General features: G+C 49.0%; 1 protein-coding gene across 1 annotated transcript in view; it reads left to right on the top strand.

Annotated features, from left to right (window-relative positions):
* The window catches only part of NOC2L (NOC2 like nucleolar associated transcriptional repressor), a 66534-nt gene that overhangs the window by 25781 nt on the left and 19529 nt on the right, over window positions 1-21224 (top strand). The window contains exons 12-17 of the mRNA XM_081954939.1: window positions 2920-3031; window positions 10724-10837; window positions 11514-11615; window positions 15382-15525; window positions 17107-17220; window positions 19612-19750. Coding sequence (XP_081811065.1) covers window positions 2920-3031; window positions 10724-10837; window positions 11514-11615; window positions 15382-15525; window positions 17107-17220; window positions 19612-19750 — 725 coding nt within the window. The remainder of the gene's footprint in view (window positions 1-2919; window positions 3032-10723; window positions 10838-11513; window positions 11616-15381; window positions 15526-17106; window positions 17221-19611; window positions 19751-21224) is intronic.

The raw sequence follows: 21224 nt of genomic DNA, 5'->3' as shown, positions 1-21224 counted from the left end.
AACTTCTGTAGGTTAATCCCCAGTTGATTTATTTCTTTCCTCTTCCTTCTTCTCTTCCCTTTCTCCTCCCCCTCCTCTTCCTCTTCTCCTTCCTACCCTCTCTCCTTCTCTTTCTCTCCCTTCCATCCTCCTCTCCTTACCTCTTTCTTAATAATTCATTCAAACTTCTGTAGGTTAATCCCCAGTTGATTTATTTCTTTCCTCTTCCTTCTTCCCTTCCCTTTCTCCTCTTCCTCCTCTTCCCCTTCCTACCCTCTCTCCTTCTCTTTCTCTCCCTTCCATCCTCCTCTCCTTACCTCTTTCTTAATAATTCATTCAAACTTCTGTAGGTTAATCCCCAGTTGATTTATTTCTTTCCTCTTCCTTCTTCCCTTCCCTTTCTCCTCTTCCTCTTCTCCTTCCTACCCTCTCTCCTTCTCTTTCTCTCCCTTCCATCCTCCTCTCCTTACCTCTTTCTTAATAATTCATTCAAACTTCTGTAGGTTAATCCCCAGTTGATTTATTTCTTTCCCCTTCCTTCTTCACTTCCCTTTCTCCTCTTCCCTTTCTCCTCTTCCCCTTCCTACCCTCTCTCCTTCTCTTTCTCTCCCTTCCATCCTCCTCTCCTTACCTCTTTCTTAATAATTCATTCAAACTTCTGTAGGTTAATCCCCAGTTGATTTATTTCTTTCCCCTTCCTTCTTCACTTCCCTTTCTCCTCTTCCCTTTCTCCTCTTCCCCTTCCTACCCTCTCTCCTTCTCTTTCTCTCCCTTCCATCCTCCTCTCCTTACCTCTTTCTTAATAATTCATTCAAACTTCCGTAGGTTAATCCTCAGTTGGTTTATTTCCATTTAAACAAAAAGCCTGTTCTTCCTCTATCCAGAAGATGGTGCTAGTCCCTAGTGAACTGAACTAGAGCAGCTGAAGAGTCTGAAATGTGGGAGGACCGAGGGAATTGGGGAGGTTTTGACAGAAGGGAAAGCGGAGCTGCCATCTGCCGCCAGCTTCCTTGCTCCAGGCTGCGTCCGGGGTAGAATTTTAAATGTGGTTCAACACAATAGCTAGGATAACTTAACAGCGCCAAGCTTGCAGGGTAGGTTTCCTTTGTAGTTTTTCCAAAACATGCCTGGTTGGGGGGGGGCACAAGGGTGGGGGGGCTGACTATTGTGAATCCCCCTTGGGTTGGCAGAGATGAAGGGGAGGGGGCCAGCTTGCGCGGTGGTGAAGAGTCCTTAGCCTATAATGGGGGAGGAAGGAAAGAATGGGTTCTCTTGAATTTTCGAAGGCAAAATTAAGAACACAATCTTAGTTTTATAGCTTTTCTATTGGCTTTTTCTACTTTGAATTGTTTTCCAAGTGCCGTATTTTTCAGAGTATAAGACGCACCAAGATTTTGAAGAGGTAAATTAGGGGGGGGGGAGTTTTTGCACGCTGCAGACCTCCCCAAACAACAGGCCCTTTTTCGCGAAAACGAACTCGTTGCTTTTCACAAAAAGGCCGTGAATAGCCTTTAGGATGCTTGTAGAGTGTTCCTGGGGGGATTGGGGGGGGGGCAAAAAACGGCCTGTTTTTCATGAAAACGGGCCCATTTTTTTGGACCAAAAAAGAGCATGCATAGCCTTTAGGAGGCTCCTAGGGGTTGGGGGGAGGGCAAAATTGAGCAAAAAACGGCCCATTCTTTGCTCATTTCTGCCTTCCCCAGCACCCCAGCAGCACTCGGTAAGCCTCCTAAAGGCTATGCACGACCATTTTTGCAAAGGGGGCGGGGTTTCAGGAGGCAAAAAATGCTGTATTCAATATATAAGACGGACCCAGATTTTCACCCTTTTGGGAGGGGAGGGGAAGGTGCGTCTTATACTCTGAAAAATACGGTACTTAAAAAAGCTTTTTATTTACCATATTTTTCCGAGTATAACACGCACCTTTTTCCCGCAAAAAAAAGGGGGGAAATCTGAGTGCGTCTTATACACTGAATGCAGCATTTTTGGCCCACCGAAACCCTGCCCCCTTCGCAAAAATGGGCATGCAGAGGGTTTGGGAGGCTTGCAGAGTGCTCCTGGGGGCTGGGGAGGGCAAAAACGAATGAAAAATGAGCCATTTTTTGCTCGTTTTTGCCCCTTCAGCCCCCAGGAGCACTCTTCAAGCCTCCCAAAGTCTATGCATGCCCTTTTTTTGGGTAAAAATAGGCCCATTTTAGCAAAAAAGGGGGTCATTTTTTGCTCATTTTTAATTTCCCCTCCTAGGAACAGTTTGCAGGCCTCTCAAACTCTCTGCATGTCCTGTTTTTCACAATAAATGAGGCGTGCAGAAGGTTTGGGAAGCTTGCAAGAGTGCCAAAAAACCCTTTTTTTAAAAAAAAAAATTACCTCTTCAAAAATCTTAATGCGTCTTGTACTCCGAAAAATACGGTATGTATTTTAAGTCTCCCCAACATCGGCGTCTCCCTGAGATATAGGCAGCATAGAAGTTTAATAAATAAAAATAGAAAATTGCAAGCACATTTAGTTGTCCAAACCCAGCCGAGCACAAACGAGACAGTGGTTCATTGAGCTTTCCCACGCCCCTATTTTATGACCTTTTTTTTTTTGGTTGTTAAGTGGATCACTAATGTTGTTAATTGACGTTGCCGCCAAAGGGGGGAATGGCCGGGACCCCAGGACATTACAACTGTCATAGGTACAAGTCATTTGCCAAGTGGGAGAATTTTGATTTCGTGACCATGAGGCTACAGTGGTTATAAGTGTGAAAAATTTTCATTGCCAGAACCCAAAAGTTTCTCACTTAGCCACGGAAATTCTGGGCTCCGTTGCGGTCATAAGTCGAGGACTTATTTGTATACTTGTATCACTTAACCCTCCCTTTAAAATCGGATACTTAGTGCACATTTTGGGCTTCCCCGTGACTTTCACACCATTTTTGTTTTTTAACCCCTTTGCCAGGCTGGTGCCCACGGCTCGTTTCTACCCTCTGCGTATGCACTGCGTCCGGGCGCTCACCCTGCTGTCGGAGAGCACCGAGACCTTCATCCCTGTCCTGCCGTTCATTCTGGAGGTGAGTGTCAGTCAAAAGGAAGGGTGTTTCCCACCCCAGCCCCAGCCCCCCAAATTGTACACTTGCAGAAGAAAAGTAACCGTATTTTTCGGACTATAAGACGCACTGGAGTATAAGGCGCACCATGATTTTGAAGAGGTAATTTTTTTAAAAAAAATGTTTTTGCACTCTGCAGGCTTCCCAAGCTCTTTGCACGGCTCGTTTTTTGAAAGGGGAAAAAGTGGGGGGAGGCATGGTAGAGTGCTCTGGGGGGGGACGACAAAAAGGCGCAAAACCTGCCCTTCCCAGCCCCCAGGATCACTTTGCAAGCCTCTCTCTCTCCCTCCCCCCTCTCTCTGTCTCTCTCTCCATCCCCCCTTTCTCTTCCTCCCTCTCTCTCACACTCTCTGTCTCTCCCCTCTGTCTCCCTCCCTCCCTTTTCCTCTCTCTCCCTCCATCCCCCCCTCTTTCTTCCTCTCTGTCTCCCTCCCTCCCTCTCTCTGTCCCTCCCTCTTTCTTTGTCTCTCCCTCCATCCCCCCTCTCCCTGTCTCTCCCTCCCTCTCTCCCTCCCTCTCTCTGTCAGTCCCTCCCTTCCCCCTCTCTCCCCCTCCCTCTCTCTCCCTCCCACTCTCTCCACCCTCCATCCCTCTCTGCCTCCCTCTCTGTCCCTCCCTCACTTTCTCCCCCTCCCTCCATCCCTCTCTCCCCCTCCCTCTCTCCCCCTCCCTCTCTGTCAGTCTCTCCCTCCCCCTCTCTCTCCCCTGCCTCCCTCTCCCCTTCTCTCTCTCTCCCCTGCCTCCCTCTCTCTGTCCCTCCCTCACTTTCTCCCCCTCCCTCCATCCCTCTCTCCCCCTCCCTCTCTCCCCCTCCCTCTCTGTCAGTCTCTCCCTCCCCCTCTCTCTCCCCTGCCTCCCTCTCCCCTTCTCTCTCTCTCCCCTGCCTCCCTCTCTCTGTCCCTCCCTCACTTTTCCCCCTCCCTTCTTCTCTGTCCCTCCCTCACTTTCTCCCCCTCCCTCCATCCCTCTCTCCCCCTCCCTCTCTGTCAGTCTCTCCCTCCCCCTCTCTCTCCCCTCCCTCTCCCCTTCTCTCTCTCTCCCCTGCCTCCCTCTCTCTGTCCCTGCCTCCCTCTCTGTCCCTCCCTCTCTCTCTCTCTCTCTCTCTCTCTCTGTGTGTGGCAGATGATGCAATCGTTGGGAGGGTGTGTGTGTGTGTTGGTGTTTTTGGGGGGGACTTAACCAATCCGCCTTGGTTCGTTGCTAATTGCCAGGAAGTGGGGGGGGGAGCCCGTTGTGGGTTTTTCCTCCTCCCCCCTTCAAATGTTGCTGCAAATGTGCGTTTGTTGACCACATCCTTTTCGCTTCCTGCGTCCCCGGGACTCCTTGGGGCTTCTGCACAGCTGCCCCCCCTTTCTCTCTGCTGAGGGTGGGGGTGTGTTTCACACCACCCCTGCTTTCCTCTCCCTGCCTGTGTGGGTCTTTGTGCGTAGAAAGCAAGCCTTGCCTCGAGGCAAATGTTCCGGCAGTTTGCGCTGGGTTGGCCTCTCTGCCCTCCGTCACATTCGATGTTAGGGGGGGGCAGCGCCTCCCCCCACTCTCCTAGGTGGGAGCGGGAAGGAAATGTGGCTGCCTGAGCTTGGACCGTGTTTGGGAAGAAACACCAAGGGTGACACACACAAACACACAACCTGAGATGCTGCAAAAGAGGAAAATCCCTCTTTTCTTTTTTTGCATTCCTTAATGCAAGCATCCAAATTTCTTGGGGTGGGTGGCTGGGGGGCTTGCACTTAATTCAGTGCCGCCTGCTTGCCTGGAAAACCGTCCCTTCTTTCTACACAAAAATTCTTCCCAAACCTGCAAAACCTTAATCCATTTTGCCCGCCCCCCCGAATCAAGATGAAAATAGGAAAGCTTTAACTCTCAGCCTCCCCGCCCCTCCTGTAAAACAGCCTCAGGGAGAGAGAGGGGGGGGATGGAAAGTGATTGCCCCTCCCCCGACTTCTAAACCCCCCCCCCAGAGACCCTCACCCTGCCTCAAGACCCTTCATTGGGTCTGCTATGATCATGCTGCCTCCTTTTGCATAGATTCTGCCATCAGATGGGAGTTTCCTCCGCATTCAAATCCACCGAATAATAAGAGTTGGAAGGGACTTTGGAGGTCTTCTAGTCCAACCCCTTCCTCAAGCAGGAAACCCTGTTCCTTTCCAGACTAATGGCTGTCCAGTCTCTTCTTAACACCCCCCCCCCCCCCCCGTGATGGTGGCAAGCTGTTCCACTGGTTAATTGTCCTCATTGTCAGGAAGTTTCTGCTGTGACTCGCCGGTCACCAAGGGAGCTGGCCGCAGATTCGGACAGTGAGGAGGTTGGGGAGGAAGATGGGCCAGTCCTGGAGTCTGGGGAAGGCTCTGATGAGGGCTCTGTGTCGGAGGCAGAGAGGGGGTCAGGGCCGTATGCCAGTTATCAGCTGCCTTCGGAGTCGGACATCAGTGAGGCAGAAGAACAGCTGGAGCCTGTTCCCAGTGTGTGCATGTGCAGAGTGGCCAGATGAAGGGAACAGCTAAAGAACTTGGGAGTAAGGGTCGACTTGGGAGTAAGGCCTCAGGTGGACAATGAATGGCCCCTCCCATAGAGGGATAGAATCAAGATCACGTGAAGTGTTAATACCACTTTATAATGCCTTGGTAAGGCCACACTTGGAATACGGCATTCAGTTCTGGTCGCCACGATGTAGAAAAGATGTGGAGACTCTAGAAAGAGTGCAGAGAAGAGCAACAAAGAGGATTAGGGGACTGGAGACTAAAACATATGAGGAACGGTTGCAGGAACTGGGTATGTTTAGCTTAAGAGAAAGAAGGACTAGGGGAGACATGATAGCAGTCTTCCAAGATCTCAGGGGTTGCCACAAAGAAGAGGGAGTCAAGCTATTCTCCAAAGCACCTGAGGGTAGAACAAGAAGCAATGGGTAGAAACTAATCAAGGAAAGAAGCAACTTAGAACTGAGGAGAAACTTCCTGACAGTGAGAACAATTAATCAGTGGAACAGAAGTTGCCTCCAGAAGTTGTGAATGACCCAACACTGGAAGTCTTTAAGAAGATGTTGGATAGCCATCTGTCTGAAACGGTATAGGATTTCCTGCCTAGGCAGGGGGTTGGACTAGAAGACCTCCAAGGTCCCTTCCAACTCTACTATTGTATTGTATTGTATTATTGTATTATAGGGAATAAAAGAGGAGTGAGAGGGGAGTGAAGTTTGCAGGAGACAATTAGTTCGCTTAATTGGTTCCTGACTCTCCGAGACCCCTTGCCAAGTTCTGCAGATCTCGGCCTGGCAGCTCTCCAAGCCAGATAAGGTCTGTGACCGTAATTCCTCCCTCGAAAGACTTTGCTGGATGTGAAGGAGCAGAATTCACAGTCAATGAATAAAAGGGGTTTTTGTCGGGACAAAGAGTCTGCTTCATGCTCTCGGGAAGCCTCGCTCAGAACAGTTTCTCCTTAGTTCCAAGTTGCTTCTCTCCTTGGTTAGTTTCCACCTTTTGCTTCTTCTGCCTTCAGGTGCTTTGGAAAATAGGTGGAACCCCCCCCCCCCCCCCCGACCACTTCTTCGTGGCAGGCTCTCAAATATTGGAAGGCAGCTATCGTGTCACGGATTTCCTCCTATTCCGAATGTGCAAAAACCTTCGGCGGTTCTTCTCACCCAGAGCAACTGAAGGCAACCCCTCCCTTCTCTGTAATTCCCTCCCGCTTGGCTTCCTCCCCCCCCCCCCTCCTCGCTTTGTCACCAGCACGATGACAGCTCGGGCATCCTGTGAGGTCCCTCGGAGTGCCGATATTCCCCAAGCTGCTGTCACTGGAAATGAACAGGAAATCGGTGATGTGCCTTGACAGTTTATGCTTCTCTTGGCACACTGAAGCGGGCGCCTCAACCGCCCCCCCTTCCCCGCCCGCCGCCTCCCCGCGGCATCGCCGCTCTGCACTCTGGCAAAGACTTGAGCTGTGTGAAGGGAGAGGGAGGGGAGGAAGGGGCAGGAAAGCACGTTTGCCCAATGGAGTGGGGGGATATAATGATCGTTCGCCTTTTATTTTTAATTTCTCGATGGGGGTTGGGGGCACAGCCTTTGTGCTGCTGTGGGGGCCGGGGGGGGGGCAGAGCTGGCCTTTGGATTAGAATTAGAATTTGGGGCAGGGGCCATGGAGCAGCATTAAGAGCAATAGAAAGAGACTTTGCAAATTTGCAGATGACACCAAGCTGGCAGGAATAGCCAACACTCCAGAAGACAGGCTAAAGATACAGAAGGATCTTGACAAACTTGAACATTGGGCACTATCTAAGAAAATGAAATTCAGTGGTGAAAAGAGTAAGGTTCTACATTTAGGCAAGAAAAACGGAATGCACAGGTACAGTGTAGGTGGTACCTTGCTCAATAGTAGTAACTGTGAGAGGGATCTTGGAGTTCTAGTGGAAAACCATTTAAATAGGAGCCAGCCGTGTGCAGCAGCTGCCAAAAAAGCCAACCCAATTCTAGGCTGCATCAACAGAGGGTTAGAATCAAGATCACATGAAGGGTTAATGCCACTTTATAATGCCTTGGTAAGGCCACACTTGGAATACTGCATTCAGTTCTGGTCACTACGATGTAAAAAAGATGTGGGGACTCTAGAAAGAGTGCAGAGAAGAGCAACAAAGAGGATGAGGGGACTGGAGGCTAAAACATATGAAGAACGGTTGCAGGAACTGGGTATGTCTAGTTTAATGAAAAGAAGGACTAGGGGAGACATGATAGCAGTGTTCCAATATCTCAGGGGTTGCCACAAAGAAGAGGGAATCAAACTATTTTCCAAGGCACCTGAGGGTGGAACAAGAAGCAATGGGTGGAAACTAATCAAGGAGAGAAGCAACTTAGAACTGAAGAGAAACTTCCTGAGAGTTAGAACAATTAATCAGTGGAACAGAAGTTGTCTCCAGAAGTTGTGAATGCTCCAACACTGGAAGTCTTTAAGAAGATGTTGGATAGCCATTTGTCTGAAACGGTATAGGGTTTCCTGCCTAGGCAGGGGGTTGGACTAGAAGACCTCCAAGGTCCCTTCCAACTCTGCTATTGTATTGTATTACTTATATACCCGTTTACAGAGTCAGCCTCTTGCCCCCCAACAATCTGGGTCCTCGTTTTACCCACCTCAGAAGGATGGAAGACTGAGTCAACCTGGAGCCAGTCGGAGAGAAGGAGGGAGAAGGAAGGAAGGAAAAATAGCAATAGCTCTTAAACTTATATACCGCTTCACGGTGCTTTATGACCTTCTCTAAGCGGTTTACAGAGTCAGCCTCTTGCCCCTCAACAATCTGGGTCCTCATTTTACCGACCTCGGAAGGAGGCAAGTCTGAATCAACCTGGAGCCAGTTGGTCAGGATTGAACTGATGGCAGCTGGCAGAGTTAGCCTGCAATACTGCATTCTAACCACTGGGGGGGGGGAAGGAAGGAAGAAAAAATAGCCCAAAGAAACCCAGCTGGTTTTCATGCCTACGGCAGGACTAGAATTCACAGTCTCCTGGTGACTCAACTCAAAACCACATTCAAACTTGTGGAAACATTCCTCAATCTTCCATTTAACTGTAGGTGATTGAATAGCAGCGTTGGAAGGGACCTTGGAGGCCTTCTAGTCCAACCCCCTGCTTAGGCAGGAAACCCTGCACCACTTCAGACAAAGGGCTATCCAACATCTTCTTAAAGACTTCCAGTGTTGGGGCATTCACAACTTCTGGAGGCAAGGTGTTCCACTGATTAATTGTTCTAAATGTCAGGAATTTTATCCTTAGTTCCAAGTTGCTTCTCTCCTTGATTAGTTTCCACCCATTGCTTCTTCTCCTGCCTTCAGGTGCTTTGGAGAATAGTTTGACTCCTTCTTTGGGGCAACCCCTGAGATATTGGAACATTGCTATCATGTCTCCCCTAGTCCTTCTCTTCATTACACTAGATGTAGGTTGTATGGTAGGAGTGAATGCAATCCAAGAGACATTGTAGAGCAGTGTTTCTCAACCTTGGTGACTTTTAGGTCCTGTGGACTTCAACTCCCAGTATCCCCCAGCCAGCACAGCTGGCTGGGGAATTCTGGGAGTTGAAGTCCACAGGGTTTAAAGTCGCCACGGTTGAGAAACACTGCTGTAAGAGGATCTTAGTCTTCCAGGTTGTCCCAAAGGTGCAACTGGACTTCCTTGTTTTCCTTTTGAAGGCAATTTGGGATGAAGGCCCTTGGAATGGTGTGGGAGTAGGAACAGATTTCCAGAGGGGAGAAAAAAATTACAGACTACAGGAACCATTTGCGCCAATCGGGTGACCCTGAGGACACAGACAAAACCTCCAAGTGGCCTCAACGTCCCTCTAAAAAGGATGCAAATGACCAGCGGTCTGCAAGAAATATAAATCCTTGCGTCCCCCACCATCCAGTCCGAGCTAAAGAAGCTCCTTGGATGAGAAGCGAAACCTCTTCAGAAGAAAAACAAGAACGCCCAGTTGCTTCCTGAAAAAACACCTTTGGGACAATCCAAGAGAGAATTATTTTAAACAAAGCAACCGACCGTATTTTTCCGAGTATAAGGCGCACCGGAGTATAAGGCGCACCAGAGTATAAGGCGCACCAAGGTTTTGAAGAGGCAGGTTTTTTTAAAAAAGTAGGTAGGTAGATAGAGGGATAGAGAGGGAGAGAAAAAGAGAAATACAGTAGGTAGGTAGGGAGAGAGAGAGAGTAGTTAGGTAGGGAGATAAAGGGATAGAGAGAGAGAAATAGAGGTATAGAGAAATACAGTAGCTAGGGAGAGAGAGAGTGTAGGTAGGTAGAGGGATATAGAGAGAAATAGAAAGAGAGAGAAATACAGTAGGTAGGTAGGGAGAGAGAGAGAGTAGTTAGGGAGATAAAGGGATAGAGAGAGAAATAGAGGTATATAGATAGAGAAATACAGTAGGTAGGTAGGGAGAGAGAGTGTGTGTAGGTAGGTAGAGGGAGAGAGAGAGAGAGAGAAATACAGGAGGGAGGGAGAGAGAGAGAGAGAGTAGGGAGGTAGGGAGATATTTCCAGGTATATTTATCCATGTGCTGGAGAAGGAAATCGCTGACAATCTGCAGCACCTAAGACTTTGTTTCTGCTGGCAGAGCACTTAATCAGGCTAATTCTCATCAATCAGTTAAAGAATTTTCCAAAAGGGGGAAATTTTTTTTTATTATTCGGTGGATTTGCACTCTGCAAACCTCCCAAAAGCGGCTCGTTTTTTGCAAAAACGGTCCCGTTTTTTGTCAAAAAAATTGCATGCATAGCCTTATGGAGGCTTATAGAGTGCTGCTGGAGGCTGGGGGGGGGGGGGCAAAAAACGGCCCAATTTTTGCTCATTTCTGCCCTCCCCAGGAGCTCTCTGAAAGCCTCCGTAAGGCTATGCACGGCCATTTTGGTGAAGGGGGGGAGGCTCCGGCAGGCAAAAAAATGCTGTATTCAGTGTATAAGACGCACCCAGATTTTCAGTCCCTTTTTTAAGAGAAACAGGTGCGTCTTATACTCTGAAAAATATGGTATATCAAATTCACTTCTGCAGGCTGGAGGCAATCAAAGTGGGGCCGTGTAAGGCAGACAGCCTGGCCTTGCCAAAATCCCAAATTTTGCTCGTTCACACCTTCCCACACCTTCTCTTCCATGGAGGCTCGGCTGACTTTTGGCTTTCGGTTTCTCCGCAGATTTTCCAACAGGTAGATTTCAACAAGAAACCGGGGCGAATGAGTGCCAAGCCGATTAACTTTGCCGTCATCTTGAAGCTCTCCAACACCAACCTGCAGGAGAAGGCCTTCCGGGTAAGCCGCGGGACGGCGAAATGGGCAGCTTTTTTTACAGATGAAGGCAGGGCTGCCCAAACTTGGCAACTTTTAAGATTGGGGGGACTTCAACTCCCAGGATTCCTCGGGGCTTTTGAAAACCAACCTGCCACCTAAGGAAAGCCGTTTTCAAGGCATTTTCCGGCAGTTTTGGGGGCCGTTTTCAGGGCATTTTTTGGCAGTTTTTGGGCCGTTTTCAGGGCATTTTTGGGCAGTTTTTGGGCCGTTTTCAGGGCATTTTCTGGCAGTTTTTTGGGCCGTTTTTAGGGCATTTTCTGGCAGTTTTTTGGGCCGTTTTTAGGGCATTTTCTGGCAGTTTTTGGGCCGTTTTCAGAGCATTTTCCGGCAGTTTTTTGGGCCGTTTTCAGGGCATTTTCTGGCAGTTTTGTTGGGCTGTTTTCAGAGCATTTTGTGGCAGGTTTTTGGGCCGTTTTCAGCACATTTTCCGGCAGTTTTTTGGGCCGTTTTCAGTCACTCCGGTTCCTGCAAAGGCCAGCTGGCTGGCACGTGTGCCCACAGAGAGGGCTCTGCATGGCACCTCTGGCGTGCGTGCCTTAGGTTTCCCATCACGGTTATAGTTGCACCTGTCCTTAAGTGGAAAGTTGGCCTTTTCAAATTTTAACATATTTTTTTCTTCTCTTCCTTCCCTTCCCAGGACGGCCTCCTTGATCAGCTGTATGACCTGACTTTAGAATATCTCCACAGCCAGTCTCACACCATTGGTTTCCCAGAACTGGCTCTCCCAGCTGTCCTTCAGGTAAATGGAGTTTGTGTGGCTAAAATAAACAGGAATTGGGCAGGGATTTTCTTTTTTTTTGCCAAGCATCCTCAGGTTTTTCTCCCCGGTTTGACAGCCTAAAGCAGCAGTGACTTCCGGTTTGTCGGGAAGGCTCCGGAGGTCGAAAATCGGCCCTACGGACAAACCGGAAATCACCATTCCCGAACTTCTAGGTTCCTGTAGGTCCGTTTTTTGCCTTCCGGAGCCTTCAGGGAAGCTCCTGAGGCATCCCGGGTGGGGGGAGGCTGTTTTGGCCCTCCCCAGGCTCCTAGAATGCCTCTGGAGCCTGGGGAGGATGTGGCGTCTGGGGGGGGTGTCGCGTGCATAGGATTATGGGTATGGCACGTCCGCGGACAACCCCCCTTGCTCCCCCCGCTTTTGGCACGGGAGCCAAAGCAGGTTCGCCATCACTGGTGTAGATGCCCTGCTTGGGCAGGGCGGTTGGACTAGATGGCCTCCAAGGTCCCTTCCGACTCACCTATCAATCTGTCATCTCCGTAACTGAGGAATCGTTGATGCTCTCGAAACCCGGTAATTGGCTTGCAGACATCTCATTACCCTACTAGGTGACGCCATCAGTGCCCCTTCTGCACAATAGGGGCCGGGTTTAGCTGAATAATCGAAAGGGGGATAGAAAAGCACGCTTGCCCCCCTTAGCCAGTGATGGCTAATTTTTTTTGTTGTGCGTGTACGACACACACACCCCTTCGCTCATGTGCCACACACACACGCACCCCCCCCCCTGTTTTGGGCCTAGCAGGCCTCCCTGCAGCCTCCTGGGAGCAAAAACAGGGCACGCGGGGGGAGGGGCAGGGGGAGTGTCTCCTGCGTGTGCCCCCCCCATGCATGCAGTGCTAGGGCATTTGAAGGCTCTCTGATTTCCACCCTGTTGCAAACGTTATTTTCTTCACAGTCGGGGGTGGGTGGGGGGGTCTCTGGGCCCACCCCTCCCTTGGTTCACCCCGCCTGCCTTCCCAGACTCTGGGTGGGCTCTTTCCCCCCCCCTCCCCGGTCTTGCTAGTGATGGACCACCCCCGAAGAGGAGGTCAGCAAGGGGCTGTGATCCAGGACCCCCGCCCTTCCCAAGCTTCTTGCCGCCGGGAGACAACCCGCTTAATTGTGTCAGCTGGGAGAGCCCGGTCTTCTCCCCCCCCCTTTCCACCGCTAGAGCTGGCTTATTAACGCAGGAAGGGGGCTGGCAGCTGGGTTTTCCCTCCTCTGGCTGTGCCAGGCCGCGGGCTTCATGCCGAGAGAGCCCAGCGTGAATGTTCCCTTGTCTTCCGGAGGTTGTGCTTGTGTGTCTGTGCGAGAGTACGCCTGTGTTGTTGTTTTTTTCTTTTATAAAAGGGAGCAGCTCCCTTCTCTTTGGGGTGCTTTGAAGGCGCGTCCTCCGTCCCTCCTGCTCTTAACGCCTTCCCCTCTTTTATTTATTTGACTTGTATTTTAAATGCTTTATTTTCCAACGTGCAAATGCAAAAAAACCTAGGCTACACTTACACAAACACATTGGAACTTCATGTTCCTTCTGGTAGCAGTTTCAAATCGGTGCAATTCATTCCCCTCCTAATATGTTTTACTTAAGTTCCACAATTTTTAACCCTCTTATTTCATTATCCTTTACCTATCTATCTTAATACATTGGCTGTTTACCTCTGGTAAACTTTATTTCTCTTTCGGTATGTGTGTATGTGCCAGTCCTCCTTAACTTATAGCTTTTAACTTTGCGGGATTCTTTCATTAATCTTTATTTCTTTCCTCCAACTACCTGTACCCGGGATGTGCGAACCCATGACACGCGTGCCACAGGTGGCACGCGGAGCCATTTGTCAGGGTAGGCGAGGCGTTGCCAGCCGAGTTCAGCCTTTTTTAAAGCCATTTTTTGCCCTCCCCAGGCTCCAGAGGCTTTATAGGAGCCTAGGGAGGGCGAAAACAGCATCCCCCTCCCCCCCCGAGGCCCTCCGGAGGCTTCAGGAGCTTCCCTGAAGCCTCCGGAGCACAAAAAAACCAGCCCTACGGGCAAACCGGAAATTCAGGAACGGACTTCCGGTTTTTCTCGTAGGGCCGGTTTAAGGCTTCCGGAGCCTTCAGGGGCCTTCCGGAGGCTTCCCTGAAGGCTCCAGAGGACGAAAAATGACCCAACGGACAAACTGGAAATCACTTCCGGTTTGCTCGTAGGGCTGCTTTTAGTCCTCCGGAGCCTTTAGGGAAGCCTCGTGAAGGGCTCTGGAGGACTAAAAACGGCCCTACGAGCAAACCGGAACTCGTAGGGTCATTTTCCGTCCTCCAGAGCCTTCAGGGAAGCCTCCGGAAGGCCCCTGAAGGCTCCGGAGGGCTTAAACTGGCCTTATGAGCAAACCAGAAGTCCGTTCCTGAACTTCTGGTTTGCCCGAAGGGCTGTTTTTTTGCGCTCCGGAGGCTTCGGGTAAGCTCTTAAAGCCTCCGGGGGGGGGGAGTCTGTTTTTGCCCTCCCCAGGCTCCTATAAAGCCTCTGGAGCATGCAAAAAATGGGGTGGGGGGGGGAATGTGCCGGTCATGCGCACATGCACACTGGGGGGGATGGTGCATTGCATTATGGGTGCGGCACGCCCGTGCACAACCCCCCCGTGTTCCCCCCGCTTATGGCAAGCGAGCCAAAAATGACCTATACCATTTTTCCCATGTCCCGCTTTTATTTTGGACAGGAGGGAGATGAATAAGCGGAATGGGGGGTTGTTTTTTTCTCCCAGTCCTCTGAGGGAGGGAGGGAAGGAAAAGGGATGATATTTCAGTGGTCCTAGCATTGGGGGGGGGGTGTGAAAGCCAACATCGGGTTGTCTAACAGGAAGCTCCCCCCCCCCCCCATCAATTCTGAAGCTGACCGGAAGTCATAGATAGCGTCCTTTTTCCTCTACCTGTCCTGACCAAAAGCCCTATCAATTGTGGAGCCAACTAGCGACAGGGAGCCGCAGCAGAGGGCTAAAAGAGCCACATGTGGCTCCAGATTGCTGACACCTGGGTTAGCCTAAGATATAAAACAGGATCTTTGATTGTCAGGAACAGCTGTTGCTGGCCTTAAAAGTCAGAGGTCACCAAGGACCGCAGGAAGATCTCTCTCGGTCAGCGAGGCCTTCCCGTCTCCATTGCCGCCAGTGGTTTAGCCAAAACTCCCCATCAACCGCTTGTGACTCTAAAAGGCTGTTTTCCTTCTCCCCCTGCTGGGTTTTTTTTCCCTACTTGGCAAAGACCTTAATATTTATATAATATTATTAATATATAATATTTCAAGCTATTTAGCTCTCATCAGCTAGCCATACCCTTACTGGGATTTGAACCTGGGCTGTGTGTATATATATATGTGTGTGTATATATATATATATATATATACACACAGCCCAGGTTCAAATCCCAGTAAGGGTATGGCTAGCTGATGAGAGCTAAATAGCTTGAAATAGATCTATACTAGTCTCCCTTTATTTATTTATCAGCACAAATACAACACACACACACACACACACACACACACACACACACACATTCCATCTTTAAATTGCAGCCAAGGCTTGGAGGAGGCTGCCTCCCACCCATTCTGATTTTTCTTGCATGTTTGCCAGCCGGATCTAAACACGAGGATAGAAAACTATGCAAGTCAGACTTTAAAAAAGAACAAAAAACCAAGAGCCATTCATGGAAATTTTAATTTTTTTTTTTTGCCTGTCTTGTTTCTTTCCGGTCCCCATCCTTCCTCCCCCTCCTCCTCCTCCTCCAGCTGAAATCCTTTCTGAAGGATTGCAAGATTGCCAACTATTGCAAAACCGTCCGCCAGCTCTTGGAAAAAGTGCAGGAGAACTCCGCGTTCATCACGGCCAAGCGCCAGAAAGCCTCCTTCGGCGTCTCCGATCGGGAGGCGGTGGTGAGTCAACCTCTTTTCCCCTTTCGTTCTGCTGGGAAGGTTTCCCATCCGAGAGAAACACCTGTTTTTATTTCATGCATCCAAAAAGAAAGCTTTATACCAAGGGTCGGCAACCTTAAACACCCCAAAAGCCACAAAGGTCTTCACCGGAAGCCCCCAATTCAATTCTGAAGTTGACCGGAAATCCGGTTCTCCCACCATAGAGTCTCCTCCTAGGGTGGCACCCCTTTTCCTCTATCTGTCCTAACCGAAAGCCCTATCAATTGTGGAGCCGACTGGAAGTCCGGTTCTCCCACCATAGAGTCTCCTCCTAGCATGGCCTTCTTTTTCCTCTGCCTGTCCTAACCGAAAGCCCTGTCAATTGTGGAGCCGACTGGAAGTCCGGTTCTCCCACCATAGAGTCTCCTCCTAGCATGGCCTTCTTTTTCCTCTGCCTGTCCTAACCGAAAGCCCTATCAATTCTGGAGCCAACCAGAAATCCAGTTCCCCCACCATAGAGTCTCCTCCTAGAGTGGCCTCCTTTTTCCTCTACCTGTCCTAACCGAAAGCCCTATCAATTGTGGAGCCGACTGGAAGTCCGGTTCTCCCACCATAGAGTCTCCTCCTAGCGTGGCATCCTTTTTCCTCTACCTGTCCTAACCGAAAGCCCTATCAATTGTGGAGCCGACTGGAAGTCCGGTTCTCCCACCATAGAGTCTCCTCCTAGCATGGCCTTCTTTTTCCTCTGCCTGTCCTAACCGAAAGCCCTATCAATTGTGGAGCCGACCGGAAGTCTGGTTCCCTTACCATAGAGTCTCCTCCTAGCATGGCCTCCTTTTTCCTCTACCTGTCCTAACCGAAAGCCCTATCAATTGTGGAGCTGACTGGAAGTCCGGTTCTCCCACCATAGAGTCTCCTCCTAGCGTGGCACCCTTTTTCCTCTATCTGTCCTAACCGAAAGCCCTGTCAATTGTGGACCTGACCGGTGACAGGGAGCCGCAGCAGAGAGCTGACAGAGCCGCATATGGTTCCAGAGGTTGCCGACCCCTGCTTTATACCAAAGCCATTGCATTCTTGATTTCTTAACAAATAAATAACATTGCATTTACACTTATATACCGCTTCACGGTGCTTTTACAGCCCCCTCTAAGTGGTTTACAAAGTTAGCCTATTGCCCCCCAACAACCTGGGTCCTCATTTTACCGACCTCAGAAGGATGAAAGGTTGATTCAACCTTGAGCCGGTTGAGGATCGAACTCATGGCCGTCAGCAGAGTCAGCCTGCAATACTGCATTCTCACCACTGGGAGGGAGGGAAGGAAGGAAGGAAGATAGCAATGGCAATTAGATTAATATACCGCTTCACGGTGCTTTACAGACGCCTCTTGTGCAATTTTTTCCCTTTTCCGTTTTGAACGCAGCTTGGTTTTTGCAATTTGACTTCAATCTTCAGGACTGGAATAAGAACATCTGGAGAGTCAACAACTCCCCTCCCCCTCCCTTTGCACCCGAAGCGGGAAAATGCGGGTGGTTTTAGGAACGTTATAAGAAATGCTTGGCTGATGTCCTTACTTACGACGTCTCCGGTCGATGTTTTTGACAGGAGCGATGGGAAAAAAACGTAAAAGCCGAAGGAACTCCGCTAAGGACGTACTACGTGACTTGGAAGAAGCTGAGGGAGAAGGAAATCCAGCTTGAAATTACTGGCAAAGAACGGGTAGGAAGCCAAATCCTTCCAATTTAAGCCATCTTGAGATCCTTGGAGAATGAAGCACAGCGGATAACCAATGGAGGAAAATGCTACTTTCTGCTTAATTGACTTTGTCGGGGTTTTAATCACAAATAACCCGGCCTTCTCTGAACGTGGCAGGTTTGGCCACACGGTGATTGCAATCAAAAGGAGTATTGTCCTCCCTATTTTGAGATCCCCCCCAAAGTTTCATTTAGCTACCGTATTTTTTTTTGGAGTGTAAGACGCACTAAGATTTCGAAGAGGCAGATTTAAAAAAAAAAGTTTTGGCGCTCTGCAGACCTTGCAAAAATGGGCCCATTCCCCCCTCCTCCCCAAAAAAGGGCATGCATAGCCTTTAGGAGGCTTGTAGAGTGCTTCTGAGGGTTGGGGGGGGGGGGCAAAAACGAGCAAAAAACGGCCCATTTTTTGCTCATTTTTTCCCGCCCCAGGAGCACTCTGGAAGCCTCCCAAAGCCTATGCGCATCCATTTTTGCAAAAGGGTTTCAAGAGGCCAAAAATGCTGTATTCAGTGTATAAGACACACCCAGATTTTCACCTTCTTTTGGGGGGCGGGGGGTGGGGGGAAAGGTGCGTCTTATACTCCGAAAAATACGTTATATCGGGGGTCGGCAACCTTAAACACTCAGCCCTTTGGACCCATCTCCCAAAGCCACAAAACCCTTTTGACATCTAAAAGGAAGATAGCACTGCATCTATTATTTTTATGCTATGTATAAAAAAAAACCTATAATGTGCTGCATTTATGAAATCAATGAACTGCTACAGAGAAAACAAATTTTTATTTCTGCATGCAACGAAAAACATTTTGAACTCCAGGGAAGGGGGGGAAAGATGGGTTGGAAACCTCGCGTGCTGGCGGGAATCGCTCATTGGCAGATGTGACACATATTTTGAGCGACAGGGAGCCGCAACAGAGGGATGAGAGAGCCCACATGTGGCTCCAGAGCTGTGGTTTGCAGCTCCCTGGGCTATATATAATTCCGAGAAGCGAGTCGGAAACTCCGAAAGAGGGATTTTCCGCATTCTTCTGTGAAGGCTGCATGGGCATGGAAAGGATTAGAGAATGAAAGACAATCTTGGCATTTTTACAATCCTCCCGTAGTTAAAATTCAAGATTTCTCTCCAGGATATCCCCCCCCCCTCTGCTTTCAATATTTACCGTATTTTTCAGAGTATAAGACGCACCAAGGTTTTGAACAGGCAAATTAAAAAGTTTTTGCACTCTGCAAACCTCCCAAAAAGGCCCGTTTTTCACGAAAATGGGCCCGTTTCCCCCCCCAAAAAAGGGCATGAATACCCCTTTGGAGGCTTGTAGCGTGTTCCTGGGGGGGGGGGGGCGGAAACGAGCAAAAAATGCCCCATTTTTCGTGAAAACTAGTCTATTTTTTTGTCAAAAGAAGGGCATTAGGAAGCTTATAGAGTGCTCCTGGGGACGGGGGGGGGGGAATTAAGCAAAAAACAGCCCATTTTTTGCTCATTTCTGCCCTCCCCAGGCCCCAAGAGCACTCTGAAAGCCTCCAAAGGCTATGCACGGCCATTTTGGTGAAGGGGGCAGCGTTTCAAGAGGCAAAAAAAATGCAGTATTCCGTGTATAAGACGCACCCAGCTATTCAGTCTCTTTTTTGAGGGAAGAAGGTGCGTCTTAGTGTGCCGAAAAGGCCTGCCTCTTGAAACCCTGCACGCTCCTTAGGGCCACACTCCGGAAAAGCTGAACTTGCAGGTTCTAGCGCGCAGGCGCAGCTGACAATCAGCTTGCCAGCGCGCAGGCGCGCACTGGTTTTCCACAATGCCGCCAGCACGAAGGACAGCTGATTGTTGCACTTTGGGCACACATGCCACGGGGTTGGACTAGAAGACCTCCAAGGTCCCTTCCAGCTCTGTTATTCTGTTACTTCCGTGGTTTTTTGGGAACACCTGGGCCAGGGGTGGTATTCACTTACTTTTCCTACCAGTTTGCAAATGTGAGCGCGCGGGCCGGCACTCGCTTCACTCACGCACGCGCCCCATCCACGCATACACTCAGCCTTCCACGCCGGCCGTTTGCACGTGTCTTGAAAACGTGCCTAAATAGGACGGCATAGAGCCAGGGCAAGCGGGCAGGCTCACCCGCCATTTCTTCTACCAGTTTGGGTGAACCGATCCGAACCAGCTGAATGCCATCTCTGACGGACCCTCGCCCTATTCGCTTCTTTCCAATCTGTGTATATGTAATTTTGTGGGATTTTAAAACATGCTTGGGGTAACAACCTAGCTGCTCCTGCACTGGGGCCAATTCGAGACCAGAGGAAAGAAGTTCAGGGTGTTTATTTTTTAATATCTTTTTTATTCTGTCCTTCCTTCGTTGTCTGGCTGCAGATGGAAGACCTGAATTTGCCTGAAATCAAACGCAGGAAGCCGAATGAAAAGAAAGAGGGGGATAAGAGGGAATTTAAGGACCTCTTTGAAATGGACAGCAGTTCGGAAGAAGAGACCTCGGATGTCTTCTCACGTAAAGGTAGGAGGGATGTGTTCGGTGCAAGAGAGTATCACAAATTGCACCCAACTTCACCAACTTCCTAGCTTTGAGCTAAAACGGAAGCGTTCCAAGTTTGGAGACCTGTGGACTTCAACTCCCAGAATTCCCCAAACAACCATGAATTCTGGGAGTTGAAGTCCGTGTGTGTGTGTGTGTGTGTGTGTGTGTTTTCTCTCCAGCATAACTCTGGAATGCTTCGAGCACTTTCAACCGAACTTGGTACACAGATGACTTACTCTCTGGAAACAAATATTGTGGGGGTAAGACACCCCCTAAAATCCCCCGGGGCGTGTGTTCTGTTACGATATAGCCTGTTGTGCCTTAAAATGGCTTCTACTGCACTACTGTAAAATGGCTTCTACTGTACGCGCAGTGGAGTTGCCATGGTAACAGCTTCACAGTACTCCACAAGGGGGCTCCCTCTGGTGAGTGGGAAAATCCAACATTAGAAAATTAGGTTTGGTCCGGACATTTTCCCCCTATAAATAAATATCTGGGCAACACCAGGTTATCAGCTAGTTTAAAATGGTTTAAAAGTGGAGGAAATGCTTTTAACAGAGTGGGAAGGGACCTTGGAGGTCTTCTGCTCGTTTCTTTGTCTCCCACCCATCCTTTCCATTTCAAAACAGTTTCCCAGGGAAAAAATACTCCTTTTTTAAAAACGCATCTCAGGGATGGTGCATATCTGCCTCGTGAGAGAAATCAGTTTTAAGCCCAAGGAAAAGTTCCTTTTAAAAGCACAACTTTACAAAGTGGACCAAAAAAAATTGGATTCGAGATCTTCTTGAGTTGATAGCACGGCTGAGATTTTTATTCACTGACTCATTTATTCAGCCGTCTGGATTCCCTGCTGTTAACGCTAAAGTATACAAATCACTGTTATTGTTATCACTGACACCCACTGTAAATAAACGGTGGCAAGTTCACGGCAAGCAACCGATTAAGAAAAGAATAATAACCGAATTAAGTGATCACTTTTAGGGACATAAGTAGCCTCAAAAGTCAACCAGCTATCAGCCGGAGACATTGTCTTAGTCAACTGCTAATCTTGTCTGAAAAACACATCTTTTTTCCCCCAAAGTTTTTTTTATTTTATTTTTTCATATAAATATCCACAAGTATACCATTACATCTTGACAAACACTATTATGTATTATCCAATATTATTTCAGTTCTTCTCCCCATCTACCCACAATAACTGTCATTTGCTCTTCTGCTTTCCATGCACCATATTATCCACCGCGATAATATGCCTCCTCTCCCTCTCTCCTCCTCCCTACCTCCTTTCTTCTATCTGCCATCTCTCTCTTCTCTACTTCCCCTTCCCTTCTCCTCTCTCCACTCTTTATCTCTCCTACTCTTTTCCTCACCTCTGAAAAATACATCTTTAACCTCTCTCTCTTTTTTTAAAGTGATTTTGCTCAAGCTTGGCAAATTTATCGTAACATACAGA

The sequence above is a fragment of the Natrix helvetica genome, assembly GCF_964273705.1.
Source record: "Natrix helvetica genome assembly, chromosome: 5".
Classification (NCBI taxonomy): domain Eukaryota; kingdom Metazoa; phylum Chordata; class Lepidosauria; order Squamata; family Natricidae; genus Natrix; species Natrix helvetica.
The sequence above is the reverse complement of the archived record's forward strand: the minus strand, read 5'-3'. Positions and strand labels throughout refer to the sequence as shown.